A 14,546-nucleotide genomic window follows, 5' to 3' on the forward strand; every position below is an offset into this window, starting at 1 on the left:
CCTACAACCCGCCGGGCAGTGTGAAGGAAACCAATGAGTCTTTGGGTTCTGGCAGGGAGTGCGGTTGCAAAGCTGAAACTTACAGGAATTCACGGTCCAAGCCGTGTCTCCTCCAAAAAGCAAGCATGGGAAACAGAAAAGCGAATTCTTAGCTACTTATCGCTAGCCAGTCCTTTCGTTAAAACCAAGTTTCAAAACTTACGATTTTGTCGTTTGTCCTTTTGTGTTATTTGAACGTCGTTTAGACGATGTGTCCCCAGTCTCCTCACTTCCAATTTTTCCACCAACGACATCGAAGAAAAGGGATGTGAAAGTAAATAATCCGCCTCGTTCATGCTAACGCCCACCATTGCCACAGTCGCTCACTTCTTTCTCCCCACTCTCATACATGCAGGTGCTACAGTAGCACCTCACTGTATGTACCGTCTGTACAGTCGCTGTCATTGGTCAAAAGTAAATGGGCTGTGGGCTGAATTAATTTAGCCCAAATGATCAGCAAATCAAGGGGGCGTGGCATGACACCTGTCACTCACTTGACCCTACGAAGATGAATGGTAGCTGATTCTACTGTGTTTGGGCTGTAAAAAATAAGCCCATTTGGGTATATCCTGCGTTTTTCTTGCGACTGTTTGGTGCTGTTGCTGCTCTAGGTTCCACCAAAATGTAAAACAGTCTGTTATAAGTTTTTTTAACAATAATTTTCTCATCTTTATTGTAAAAGATAGGGAGGGCTTAGCCCTGCTAGCCCATTTATACCAGCCGTCCCTGATAGTATGTACATAAAAAATCTGGCTCAAATTAAGATGGCTGCATTCCGATTGTTGCTTATCTCCTGTACTTGCATGATGAAATGCATAAAAAATGCAAGGAGGAAGAGAATCCCGTAACAGAAAAAAAAAAAACTTTGATAGCGCCAGATGCTCAGAATACAATTGTCAGTTTCCAGTCTTCCAGTAGATCAGAATATCAGTGTGATTAGTTTCAGTAAGGGACAGGGAAATGGGTCCAAGTATGCAGCCAAGAATGGCAGGCAGGAAAGAGAATGGCCATACAATGGACTTTGGCACTGTAGGTCACGAGATGATTTATTTAATGCCCATAAAAAAACTGAATCTTAACGTGTTTCCTAAAGACCTTGTAAACAGTGCTATTAATGTCTGTGAGCTCATTTTTGTACAGATCTAATAAGATCTTACAGTCATTTCAGTTATAGGTTTAGATGTGGTTTAATGTTTACTTAGTATTAAACTGCAGCTTAATGTTTCCTTTAAATGTATGGTTGATGTTTATTTACCTATAATATATGACTCAAAGGACACAGTGCAGTCCTATTAAAGATCATGTACTAGGGCAAATGATATTATGCCAAACCGGATATTTTGAAAAGCAGCCAAGAACACGTAGGGGTTTTTTTTTGTTTTAGTTTTTTTTTTCCAGTTAACTGAAGGAGGATCTACATCAAGTGTTTTCTTGGTAATGTGGGGAGAGATTTTGGCTGCATAACTTGGATGCCGAGGATGAGCAGAAGGAACCGGCCAGAGCAGAATCTTTGTTCATCATGGACAGGTGAAAATAAACATGTGAGAGTGAGATTATGTCTGCCTTTAACAAAGCTCCCACAAAGAAATACATGAAACAACACACACACACACACACACACACACGGACTGCAAAATCTTATAGAACACTGCACCCCATGACATTCTTTATGTTATTACATATTCTGTCATTTCTCAATTTCTCAGATGATATCTCACAGTATCCGCGTGAATTACAATTCATCATTTGACTGTCCTGTGTTATCCAAGTATATGGTGACAAATTAATCATGTAGAAGATGGGAATGTACGCATGTCCCTCCTAAGTCCCCATGAATCCTTTGATAAGCCCACAGAGCACCTCACGACTTTGCGCTCAGGATTCAATGTGAATGAGGGGCATAGAGAATTCATTCACATTAGCAGCGCGTGTCCACTACACCGCTCTGTATGACTGAACAGGCTCAACACTTCCTGCTTCCTGAGGGACCAGTTTCTTCACAAAATATTGGCTTGAGTTTCCTGTAAATGCAGACATTGTTAAAGCTTGAAAAGCAGTTTTACACATTTGTGTTTGAAAAATATGCTTCACAAGCACAGAAAATGCATTTGTATAATGTACAGTACATCCCTTACTGTGGTTGAAATACCTTAGTATATGATAAAATATTTCAGGGCAGTTTATATATATATTCCTGAAGGCTGTAAATGCTCACTAATATCTGTGGAGATCAAGCACTGTCAGTGACTTCTCTTTTCAGTTTCAGATACCCATATGGCTAATATAGAAAGGTGTTGTGGTTTAGTTATAATCGCACTGTAAACAGAGACTGTTCCTGGAAAGTCTAACACGTGCTTTGTTTATGTCACAAGAACGAAAATGTGATGTATGTGAATTGTTCTATACACACAAAGCTGAACCACTTATCACAGTGCACTGTATTAACCAGTAACCAGTACTACACAATAATTCATCGTTTTTTACTTTAAATAAAGAGAAAAATAAGTCTTTCATATCATGTTTTGTAGGCTTGCTGTGTCTATACATTTGACTGGAAGATACAATCTGATGTGCTTGCTTATGTTGACACAGAACAGGTAATGTATCTGAGTAAGTAGGATCTGGAGAATTTCATCAGAACTCCCCAGTGCAAGTGGCTGATGTGAGTTCACCCTGTCTCACAGTTACATCAGCCACAGCTCTGTCACTTTTTTTTCCACTAAGGGAGGACCCGAACGAGGCAATTTACACCCCCAGAAGAGGGCAGGAGGAAGTGTCAGTTGTGTTTTGTCCAACCAGAATGTGACATCTCAGCAACCAACCGTCTGCTGGGGAACACTACAGTTCTGAAAGTGTGTGTGTGTGTGTCTGTGTGTGTGTGTGTGTGTTTTGCTCAAAGGGCGCTCTCCTTATTCCCATGTATGGAAAAGCATTGTTTAATAGTCACTCAACAACTGAGAAGTGCACAGGTTCCTAATGGGAAACTCAGCAGATGGATTCAGGTCAGTTACAGGGCCAGATTCTTTTCTACGCAGCAGTTTATGTCAGATGTCAATCAAACTCACAGAATGCTCAAATAAAATTACTAGCATTCACAACCTCTCAAATGCCTGTACTCTGTTAAGTGTATTGAATTTTACCATAGCAGTATATTATTGTATGATTTGCTGAAGCTCTAACTCGAGTAAAGCAGTTTTTCCTCAACACTGGTTCTGAAGACATCTCAACTCCATTTTTTTAAACACAGGCACCAGACAAATAATACTCCTCAAGGATCTTCATGGTTGACAAGCGGGCAGGTTGAACCAGTCAGGTTTGTGTTTGGTCAGAGTCAAAAATGTTTGCCAGGACTACAGTTAAAACTGAGGATCATCACTGGAAATGACAAACTTTTAAACTTCTTACATCGGCCAATTGACTTTCCTTTGATCGACTGTCTGAAGCATCCCTCCTGCAGCTGTGAAGTGTATACTCCTATTCTCCAATCTAACAAGCATGATCCTCCCCCAGTGTTTTCAGATCTATGATGTCACGCCCTTCCCCTATCTACTTGGCAAATGCTTCTCTGTGAGCTCCGTGGTGTGCCTTTTTCACACAGCATTTCAGCAGCCAATGACGAGAGGCCATGTCGAAGCTTTGGGCTGGGGGACCAAACACAAAGCAGCACGCAGCACCCAGTTCCCAAGAGCACGATAAAGACAGCTTTGCAAATCAAATGAGGATGAACAAATTTTCTATGGTAAAAGGTGAAAGGAGACAGATTAAACAAATTTTCTCATTTGGATACAGTGGGTCACCAGCATGTTTAATGCTTTTTTAGGAGGCCAAGTCAAATAGAATAAGATCACTGTAAAAAGAAATAACAGTCCGCTTGAGATTGGTTATCACATATGTTCAAGAAAAGGAAAAAAAAATGTATTTCAAGATAACGTCGGGATATGTACAGAGATTTTGACGTCCAAAGGTCTTTGTAGAAGTTAACGTTCTCCAACAGTACACTGTCAGTTTCATTCCTCCATGACCAGGTTTTAAAATGCACAAAGAGAAGAAAGGGAACTGAAAACAAACTTAGTATACACTTCCTTGAAGCATAAAAGAAGAAACATGGACTAGTGACTAAGACTATATCATATTACTTCCATCTCCACGAGAAGCTGATCTCTCCGATAACTGAGCCTGGGCCTTATCTGTTACAAAGTAAGAGTTCATTAGAAAGAAACATTTAACATTACAATTACTATAGTAACTTATGATCTTTTATTAGCCCTGGATGCTGGTGCTACTTCTATACTTATTCCACTTGATCTGAGTGCAGCATTTGACACGGTCGATCACACTCTATTGTTAAAGCGCCTGGCAAATCAAGTTGGCATTCTATTTTCTCAAACTTATGAATAATATCATTTTGATTTGACTTTGTTATAGACATGTAAAGTTCTTTAAAGACAATAAACAGTGATATTGGGCTCTAAATAAACTTGTACTATTATTATTAGTAGTAGTAGTAGTAGTAGTATTAACAAATGTTTAATATAGGATAACTGTTGTAAAAAATGTATATGTAGCTTATGTTTTCTTTTCTTTTTTTCAATTTCTATTCTGTCATTTGTAAGGGAAATTTGGAGTCCCGTGTGATAAGACTTACTAATTCTCAGAGACAACAAACTTCAGATGTGATGAATCATTTACCTTTATTACATGATCATGGGAGAAGCTCACCTCAGAGATGAAGTTCTCACTGAGGTTAAGGAATGCAGAGCTTTTCATACAGTAAGACAAACTTCCAAGGATATGTGTGGGGGTTTACGAGATAACTTTTCTCAGGAAAAGCACAGGATACTTGGTGTTTGCTCCCCAAGTAGTACAGACACACAGCTCACTCAGAGGCCTTGTCTTCTACATTATAAATGCTCGTTGTTCTAACACACAAATACATTTTGCAGCATATAGCAATTAAGCGTGCACAAGTCACTATAACATTAATATTTCATCATGACATTAGTCATGGGGTGCATTTTCCCTCCAAACGTTGCAGTCATAATGCAAAGCGATATTTTTCCTCACACGTTACAGAACAACATGCACATACCACACACACATTTACACTCATGCATGTTCTGTTGTGATGCCTTCTGCTTTGCGTGATTATGCATGACATATGATTATACTTATATTCTGTTAAGGGATATAAGTATAGATATATGATCCAACATGAAGGCGCAATTACCTTAATATCATGGAACATCAGCTGTGTTCTGTTACAAAACAAAAATCATCTACCAGACGGATGACATTTAGGTTTGTTTTCTTCCTTTTTCTATGTAAGTATAGAATGACTTGAGTTTACTTTGTGCTGATACCTTGATAACATCTTCCACCTGCCATGAGTGGAACCATTACTCTGAACTGTGCTTACAGTGTCGGTTTGCATTCCGTGCTCTTTGATGGTTGTCTCTCAATGAAAAAGGCCAAACTAGGGGTGAACGACGACCTCTTTACAGTCTGGCACCACATAACCTCTGACGTAATGGAAATTCAGTCATTGTTTTTAGGCCCTCTTATTGGTGAACCTTTGACCTTTTATCCTGTTTTTTCCGCTCTGTGAAAAAGAACTACTGATCATAAACCTGTGTTCTTTCACACCTGATTCAAAGCTGCAAAGGGGGAGGGAGGAGGTGTACAGGAAACAGTAAAAGACTGAAGTATCTGTTAGCCTTTGTCCTACATTAATTTGAGTGAGGGCCCCACACATGTGTCTAAGGTGAGATAAGCTTGTACTCATATATGACAACGCGTACTTTGGAGAGTCCATCACAATACAGTTATGAACTCTTTTTAACTGAGCGGGACTTTAATCAAACGTACTGAGACATTCAAACAGTCAACTGGGCTTTAGATTTCCTCATATGAATATGAACAAGACACATGAGGCCATAGACTGTCATACAAAAGCTTCTGTTTCTGTACACACAAACTGCATACCAAGATTAAGAAAGACAATGAATAAGGAAAGTAAAGAAATCTACTCCAATTTTGTTTTTATTCTTCAAGTCGCTTTTAATTATTATTATTATTATTATTTTTTACATTCTTTTGATGCATTTACATGAGAGAATTAGAACTCTAACACTGAAAGGTTAAGAGTGCTTCCACTGGAACAATTTAGAAATGCATAACTTACAAAGAACAAATATACATTTCAGTGAACATGAATTCACACTTGATATCACACTGAATAATAATTGTTAACATTCAGTGGAAATGATGTGTGACCTGTTGTAAAATGCTGATCCAGTGAAAATTTGGTGAATTCTGCAATTCCAGCTCTTGCTCTCTGCTTTGTATTACCTTATCTCTCCGACGGTAAAGGAGATCTCTGAAGGTGTTGTTTGACTGTATCAACAATGGTTGAAACCTCTGCCATGGCCCCTTTACCTAAGAAGAGACAATAAACTTCAGGTCAGCAGAACTGGAATGAACTGAAATGATTTGACTATCAAAGGACCACTCCCTGTCTCTTTAGCTCTATGCTGGATGACAGAAGGGAAGGTTATGTCTGTATCACATAACCTTCCTTTGAATCAGGCATGCAAGTTAAGGATATCTCATTACACCTGAGGTCACAGACATTCTTTCGTATTGCACCTTTAACTAAGCTGTTTTTGTCGTTTTTGTCCAACTATTCGCATGCCCTCTGAGATACAATTAAGACCTAAGAGTAATGTAATCTTACCCTGTCTAATGATTGCTCTCTCAAGCTAAAGGAATTTCAACAACTTTTCAAGTCTAGAAAACCTCCAAATTCATTGGCTTCTTCTTAGAGCTGAATTTCTACTATACCTTCATCTCCACAGACCAGTTTCTTGGCGATACAGGGGATCTCGACATAGCCGAAGCCTTTGAGAGTGGACACTTGCTGGGCAGTGATAGGGTGTTGCCACATGGCTGTGTTCATGGCAGGGCAAAAGAGAAGTGGACGACTTGTGTCCCAGGCTCGCACTACACATGTCTATCAGAAAACCATCCAAGGAAAAGTCGGGGGAATTAAAGAATAGTACAGGGATAAGGCATTTTAGACCATTTCAACATTAAAATGCTGTGGTAAATAAATGAGTGTGAATCCTGATAAACTCCTCACCAAGAGATTGTCACAGATCCCACTGGCAATCTTGCCAAGTGTGTTGGCATCCAGAGGAGCAATGACTAGTAGGTCTGCCCAACGTCTAAGCTCAATGTGTAGCACAGGGTCTGAACGCTTGGTCCACATCTGAGAGAGACACACAGACTTCCTTTAGTTGGTAGTGAAAAAACGCAGCTTATTACACTTAACTGGATCTTTTTGGGCAAAGCCAACGTCACGGTAGCACTGAATGAAAAAACAAAACAAAACCTGAGGCATCAATATGTTTTGTTAGGATAACAAAGAGATTGTCTGAGGAAATGCAAAGACATTTGACCCTCACTGTACTGACCTCCCACTCATCCTTGTCCCTAAAGACTCGAACAGGAATTTCTGCAACATTGTAAAAATGAGTGGCATGGTCAGTGGTTACCACTCGCACGTCAACCTGAAGCACAAAAAGAATAAAAAGAAAAAAGAAGAGAATTTACTTTTTAACCTTATGTGATTTTAACATACAGGTCTTTAAACAGAACAGGATTCTCTTCAGGGATAGCCTCATAAAGCTAAGATGTTCACTTACTCAGCATTTACATTTTCTTTTTTGGGACTGTTTATCTCTTGAGAACAAGCATTGCTCAGTGAAATCGTTAATATTTCCTTGTATGATGGTGGTGATAAGAGGAGATATAATTATAACAGATCCATTTAAGGTTTGCAATCTCAAATATCATATTTTTTAAGTAGCCAAGCCAGGCTCTGAACAGAGCAGGCCAGTGGTGTGACATTGTGTTCAAACACGTTTTAGGCAGACAGCACCCTCTAGTGGATTTAGCAACCGAACATAACATTGGTCATTTGCAAGGACATTTTAGTAACAGTTCAAATTGGTCAAAATATCTTATGATGACATGTAAGTATTAACACATACATGGATCGGAAACACTTAGCTGTTCATAATTTTGTAGCTAGTCCGATTAACCAGTCACTTACTCAACTTACCCCTGGTATCTCACGTAGTTTTGACACCAATGTAGGAACTTTGAGTGCCGCTACACTACCAGTTACCCCAACAAGAACACGGAACTCTGAGCCATGTGTAGGTAAGAAGTCGAAAGTTGGACTATTTGTATCAGCATTTGTCTGCATTTTACATCACAACTAACAACACCCCGCCTTCGCTTGTTTAAAACTCCGTAACATCATAACGCTCTTACAGCCGATAAAACTAAAATGCGGAATAACATATAAACTAAAGCAATAATTCGGTAAAAAGAAATCGCAATATTCGCAGGTAACTACATATGTAAAAAAAAAAAAAAAAGTCACTAATACTTCCGTAAACATTCACACGAGCTGTATATTAAAATTCTCACAGCGCTCTTACTGGCGTGGAGGTGATATTAATTATGAATATCAAACTTTACGAGTCTCCACAACGGGATAAATCTGTGTGGAGTACCGGACTCTACATATTTTATTCTTTTAAGACGATTTAAGGAAGAACTATCGTGAATATTTGTGAAAACCCTCACGAATGGAGTGGCACTGCTGATACAACGTCACAGCTTTCCCCTGCTTCAGTTTGAATGGTACAGCCTATATACGTGCACGAGAACGCCCCTTACCATCTGGCTGCACGCACGCGCACGTTTGGAATATTCTGGGCAAATTACTAGATCCTTGAAATACGACTTCCGGTTGTTGCTACGTGATGTTTTGGCCCCATTCATTGTGACTTTTTGATAAAGACCGGTAGTAAGCTAAACTTTTTATTTTATTTTATTTTTGGCAATGCAGACTCTCACGCCTCACGTGTACTGGGCCCAGCGGCATGGAGAAATATACCTGCGAGTGGAGTTAAGTGATGCACAGGTAGGTAGTGTGTTGTAAAATGTGTCAAATGTCAGTACAGCAATGAAACTTAAGTATTAACGTTGCCAGTAATCACGGTGTGTTATTCCACGATACCCAAGTACTTTGTGTTCCATCCATTGATGTAGTTCGCGAAATCGAAGTTATTTAGCTGTGAGCTCTGGTGTATTTTGATTCCAATCAAACTCTGTTAGGTCCGCATCCGGAGCTCGGACACTGAACATAGAGTGAGAAATACAGTCTGGGAGGCGCTCATGAAACCAATAAGGCAAAATTACTTTTTACATGTAATATTTTGTGATCAAACAGTCAAGTAGCCGAAGTTTGTCATAGTAGCCAAACAGACCTGATTGTCATTCAGACACCTGAGGATCAGGACATGATCCTACTGGATTGCCACCTGGTCGAAGCACAAAGAACAGCCATGTATAATTTACTAAGGGTTTCAGGCACAGGATAGATTAGGTTTTATCGGGATGGGATGTCTTTCTAATGTGGGGTGCGCAAATACCATCTCGATTGTCCTCCCCTATCTATATCTATATCTATCTATCTATCTATCTATCTATCTATCTATCTATCTATCTATCTATATTGTTTAGAAGAGCAAGTATGAATACCCTCATCGGTTAAAGAACTGCTAAAAAATGGTTTAGCTGTTTGGATGCACAAGGCTCCAGAACAATGGGGATATTTGTATGGACATGCAAGTGCTCTAAAAACAGATTTTATGCAAATTAAGAAGTGGCAGAGGCCACTGGCTTACTGTTACTTCAGTGAGCCAAAAACGACATTTTGCCTCAGCTAAAACCAGTGAACAGGAAAGACATTGGCTGTTTATTTAATAGAACCTGTATTATTCCCCCACTTGTTTATCATTTGAGTTGTGTAGATAGTAACCACAGAGATTTCACAATGATTATTTACCTCACATATTTCACTACTTTACATCCTGTGTTTTAAGTGCGAGAATACCCAAACAGTTATACAGCAACCCAGAGTGACAAGATTACCTCTCTTGACATTCTGTGACCTAACTTAACATTTTTGGTTGTCATTTTTATTTGAATAACAAGACTGTGTAACAGGCTAGACACAGATATCTGACACCATAGCACTGAGCTGGACTGGATTTTAGATACACAATCTAAATTTACATTTTACATCACTGTTCTATGAAATTTTGGAGTATCAGAACAATAACCCCTCATACACTTTTTAAAAATTAACCCTAAGTCCACTTCCTGCATGCACACACATACACACACACACAGAAAGGGGCAAAGCAGTGTACCAACCCACAAATTTTCGGTTGGGGAGGGGCTTTGTAACTAACGTTGTCTGTTTCCTCTTTTCTCTGCTCTGCAGAATTTAGATATTGGCATCCAAGAAAACGCTCTCCACTTCAAGGGTACGTTTTCACCATTAGGAGTGTGTGAATTAATACAATTAATGTGCTTGTTGTGATGACAGTTTTGTTTGTCTGTTTCCAGGACAAGGTTATGGAGCAAAAGGAGAAAATGAATATGAGTTCAGTCTGGAGTTCCTGAAACCTGTGAAACCAGAGGTTGCTTCTTTGTTTTTTTATAACCATGCTTAATATCTGCTAAAGCACAATTCATTTTTAATTTTGACTTAATGTGCCTTCATTGCATGTGTCCAGTACGTCAGACTGAAGTATGTTTAGCTTGGTTGAGTTTCTGTCAGAAATGTTGGCAATTTATACCAACTTGTTGTCTGCCATGTGCAGGTCAAACATAAATCTACGCAGCGTCAGGTGAACATAACGGTGAAGAAGCAGGAGCACTGCTGGTGGAACAGGCTGACCATGCAGGAGCGGAAACCTCTGTTTTTGGCCCCTGACTTTGACCGCTGGCTTGACGAGTCTGACGCTGAGATGGAACTCAGAGAGAAGGTAATCTCAAAAACACTGAGGAAGAGGGATTAAGGATGACTCAGATGTGATCATACAACTTGTGTATGTATACGTGTGTATATACTACAAAAACACATACATACACGTGCATATGTTTTCCCACTACTAAATTGCTGTGAACTACATATTACACGTTATAGAAAGAATCTTATTATTGTTTGTACAGGAAGAAAGAATAAACAGACTCAGCATAGAGTCGAGGATCCCCAAAGACCGTGAGTATACCTCAGTTTATATCTTAAAGCGGGAAAATTAAATTTTTATTTAGTTAGGTTATCTAAACAGTAATTATTTACTGTCTCTACAAATATATTTAAATATAATTATTTTCTGTTTGCATACAGCATACTTAGGCTTGAAAAAGGGTTATCTCTTCATGTATAACTTGGTCCAGTTCCTTGGGTTCTCCTGGATTTTTGTCAATATGACAGTTCGTCTGTTCATCCTGGGGCAGGGTGAGTGTGTCTTTTATAAGCTTTAGTCGTGAAAACACAGTAAGAAAAAAGTCAGGGCTTATTCTCTGTTCATATCTTGACGCGAGAGATTACTGGTTCCATAATGAATTCTCTGTGTGTACATATTGTTGTCAGTAAGTGTGAACCACATCTCAAACGTTGTTTATCATTTGTTTATTTTTCTGTGCTGCTGATTAAGATCTCCATGTCCGTTAAGGAACATGAGGAATAGTGAAGAGTAGTGCATTGATCAGGTCTTTATGTGTGTTCTATGCAAATTTGTATAGATTTGTCTTATTTATAGTCAAAGGCAGACAGTGGCATGCAAATGAAAGTTGATGCAAATGCCTTTATGTCTTCACTGTGCTGAACACACCACACCTTTTACTTTCCTTCCTTTTATAAAACAGATTCTTTCTATGATACATTTCACACCATTGCTGATGTGATGTACTTCTGCCAGTTCTTGGCTGTAATTGAAGTGGTCAATCCTGCCCTGGGATTGGTTAAGACTGGGGTCATGCCAGCCCTCATTCAAGTAAGTGTGTTCTCCCTTTTGGGCCCCAGTGAGACAGCCAGTCAGAATAAATTCACGTTGTTGTTTCTCTGTTTAGATGGGTCATCTATTTGTTTAATTTAATGTCGCTAAAAGAGAATTTTCTGTGCTTTCCTTTCATTTTCAATTTAAAGGTGGTTGGGAGAAACTTCATTCTTTTCGTCATCTTGGGTAGCTTGGAAGAGATGCAGAATAAGCCTGTAGTTTTCTTTGTCTTTTATCTCTGGAGTGCCATTGAAATATTCAGGTGAGTCACTCATCAGCATTGGCCTGTAAAAGCCCTGCAGACCTACTTGTTCATAAGTGTCTGAGAGACATTTTGTGTGGCAAGAGACTGAGGCATTTGTGCTGTAATTTGCAAGACGGCAACTTCTCGTTTCCAAGAAGTGACAAACATGGTGATAATGTACAGCCTCAAGAGAAGAACCTCCGACTGGACAGTTTGACAAGATTATACAGCTTACATACAGGACTTCCTCTGCTCAGTTCTTGGTTCATTTCTGTACAACTTGTGAAAAACAACTGTACATTTATGTGCTAACATACGTAAAATACATTTGAATTGACTGTCAAGAAACGGATCAGCTAAAATGATACAAGTCGTTAGATATAAATGCAAGACATAGTAAACAGGAAATGGCTGATCAGCGATCAGCAGAGCTAAAAGCTGTGAAGCCACAAAATAAACGTCTTTTCACTCATTCTATCACCAGATATCCTTTCTACATGTTAACCTGCATTGACACAGAGTGGAAAATCCTCACTTGGCTTAGGTATACCATTTGGATACCTTTGTACCCGCTGGGAGTGATGGCTGAAGGTTAGTTTGCATTTGTGCTCCAAATAGGTGTGTTGGGATGAAAGTAAAAAAAAAGAAAAAAGAAGAAGTAGCATTGGCCAATGGAAAGAAATGAGACTTTATGACCAAGAGTTATAAAGCCCTATTTGCTAGAAAACATATTTCAGTGATATAGTATCTGAATGAAGATTCATATAATGATGGATGAGGCTATATATACTCTATTACTGGTGACTAGTTTAGTATTCAGTCTACTTTGTGAATTAAATATTAGAAAAACTTGATTGGTCCAGCTCCGTCTTCATTGGGTTGTCTGAATTTAGACTGTCTCCAACCTTCTCTGACTAGTTCAGTCTGTTTTCTCTCTTGTCACCTGTGCACGTAATGACATAACATTATAATAACATAGCAAAGTCAGAGGTTGTGGGTTGGCTTGCTGTGATGACTGTAGCAGCTAATCTGTGTCTGTTTTGTAGCTGTAGCTGTGATCCAGTCTATTCCCATCTTTGATGAGACAAAAGTCCTCAGCATCCCACTGCCCAAAGCCCTGGGCGCCTCTCTCAGCTTCTCCTATGTGCTTCAGCTCTACCTGGTGCTCATGTTCCTGGGTACGTCTGTCCGTCAATACAGCCGTTACACTTCCCCTTACTGGGACATTCTCTGTCATTTATTCCGATTTATCATCTTTGTATCAGAAAGGGGGAGACTTAATCTTTTTAGTTCACTATCTTACTGTTTGCTTTCACAGGCCTTTTCCTCAACTTCCGCCACCTGTACAAACAGAGGAGGAGAAGATTTCGTACAAAGAAGAGGAAAGCCAACTAAACTCTCTATTCATCTCCCTCTTGCCCCATTCCCCGACCTTTTCTTTCACTTCAGTACCAAAATCATCCTTTTTTTTTATCTCTCAGCTCTCACTTCATCTCTCCATTCCTCTCTTTCACAGAGCACTCATTACTGCAGCAGTGACCACCGTCCCATCTCCGACCAAACCAAAAAAAGTGCGTTTGTATCTATGTCTCAGAGAGAAACTCAGCTGTACCATCACTTTCCTCTGTTTTGTCTGAAAAAGAGGCATTCCTGGTACATTAGGCTCCTGTAGACACTGGATCAATGGATGGCATTTTCTAAGCTCATTTTACAGTACATGCAGTATGCTGACGTGTTTAACATACAATGCATAAAGCATTGGGGGACTTTTTTATGCGGTGAGATGACTCAGCTATACAATGTCAGTTAACAACAAAATCCACATTAATTTAATAGGAATCCTTTTTCAGGTCAAACCTATTCCTGGTCTAAATTCCCCTTATTCTCCATTGAAAATCCATTTGTCTTGGATAAGGTTTAATCTGGAAAACAGGCCAATATTTTTCTCCTACTGGACAATCCTCTGACTTGCGTTATTCAGCATGCTGGGAAATCTCAAATGCCTTACAGTGCAACATCCCCAGGTAAAATGACCAACCTGAATACAGAATCAGAGGCCACTCTCCTCTTTGACCATTCCACCAGCCAAATACTTACTGCATCATCTCTGCCGAACACCCCAGAGCCTCAGGGGAAGTGAAGTTTTTAAACAGTTAAGAGAAACCCTCTGTGGAGTACGTGTCATGTTATATAAGGAATATGTGAAGTGTAGACAATATTGAATGATTCATACTACTGATATTTGTGTTGAAAATAAACTTGTATTGTTGAAAATAAAGCTTTCAAAGAAATGGACTACCTTGTCAGATTAATGACTAATGCCATTAAAACACAGA

General features: G+C 39.3%; 2 protein-coding genes across 4 annotated transcripts; one reads left to right on the forward strand and one right to left on the reverse strand.

The window, feature by feature from the left end:
- Positions 1-6,150: 6,150 nt before the first annotated feature.
- ppcdc (phosphopantothenoylcysteine decarboxylase) lies at positions 6,151-8,444 on the reverse strand. Of its 3 annotated transcripts, XM_030766225.1 has the most exons (5): positions 8,162-8,444; positions 7,512-7,607; positions 7,178-7,306; positions 6,880-7,048; positions 6,151-6,474 (listed from the first exon to the last, which is right to left on the reverse strand). In XM_030766225.1, exons 1-5 carry the CDS (start codon positions 8,306-8,308, stop codon positions 6,389-6,391), a joined length of 627 nt encoding a protein of 208 aa, XP_030622085.1. In that variant the 5' UTR covers positions 8,309-8,444; the 3' UTR covers positions 6,151-6,388. The 3 variants fall into 3 exon arrangements, with proteins under 3 accessions (XP_030622085.1, XP_030622086.1, XP_030622087.1); XM_030766226.1 differs by lacking the exon at positions 7,512-7,607; XM_030766227.1 differs by lacking the exon at positions 7,178-7,306.
- Positions 8,445-8,867: 423 nt separating this feature from the next.
- On the forward strand, positions 8,868-14,505 carry hacd3 (3-hydroxyacyl-CoA dehydratase 3). Its single transcript, XM_030765916.1, has 11 exons — positions 8,868-9,034; positions 10,403-10,445; positions 10,528-10,601; positions 10,785-10,949; positions 11,137-11,185; positions 11,315-11,425; positions 11,836-11,963; positions 12,116-12,228; positions 12,695-12,801; positions 13,257-13,388; positions 13,529-14,505. Exons 1-11 carry the CDS (start codon positions 8,954-8,956, stop codon positions 13,603-13,605), a joined length of 1,080 nt encoding a protein of 359 aa, XP_030621776.1. The 5' UTR covers positions 8,868-8,953; the 3' UTR covers positions 13,606-14,505.
- The last annotated feature ends 41 nt before the right edge of the window (positions 14,506-14,546 follow it).

This window comes from Chanos chanos, chromosome 2 (assembly GCF_902362185.1).
Source record: "Chanos chanos chromosome 2, fChaCha1.1, whole genome shotgun sequence".
Lineage (NCBI taxonomy): Eukaryota > Metazoa > Chordata > Actinopteri > Gonorynchiformes > Chanidae > Chanos > Chanos chanos.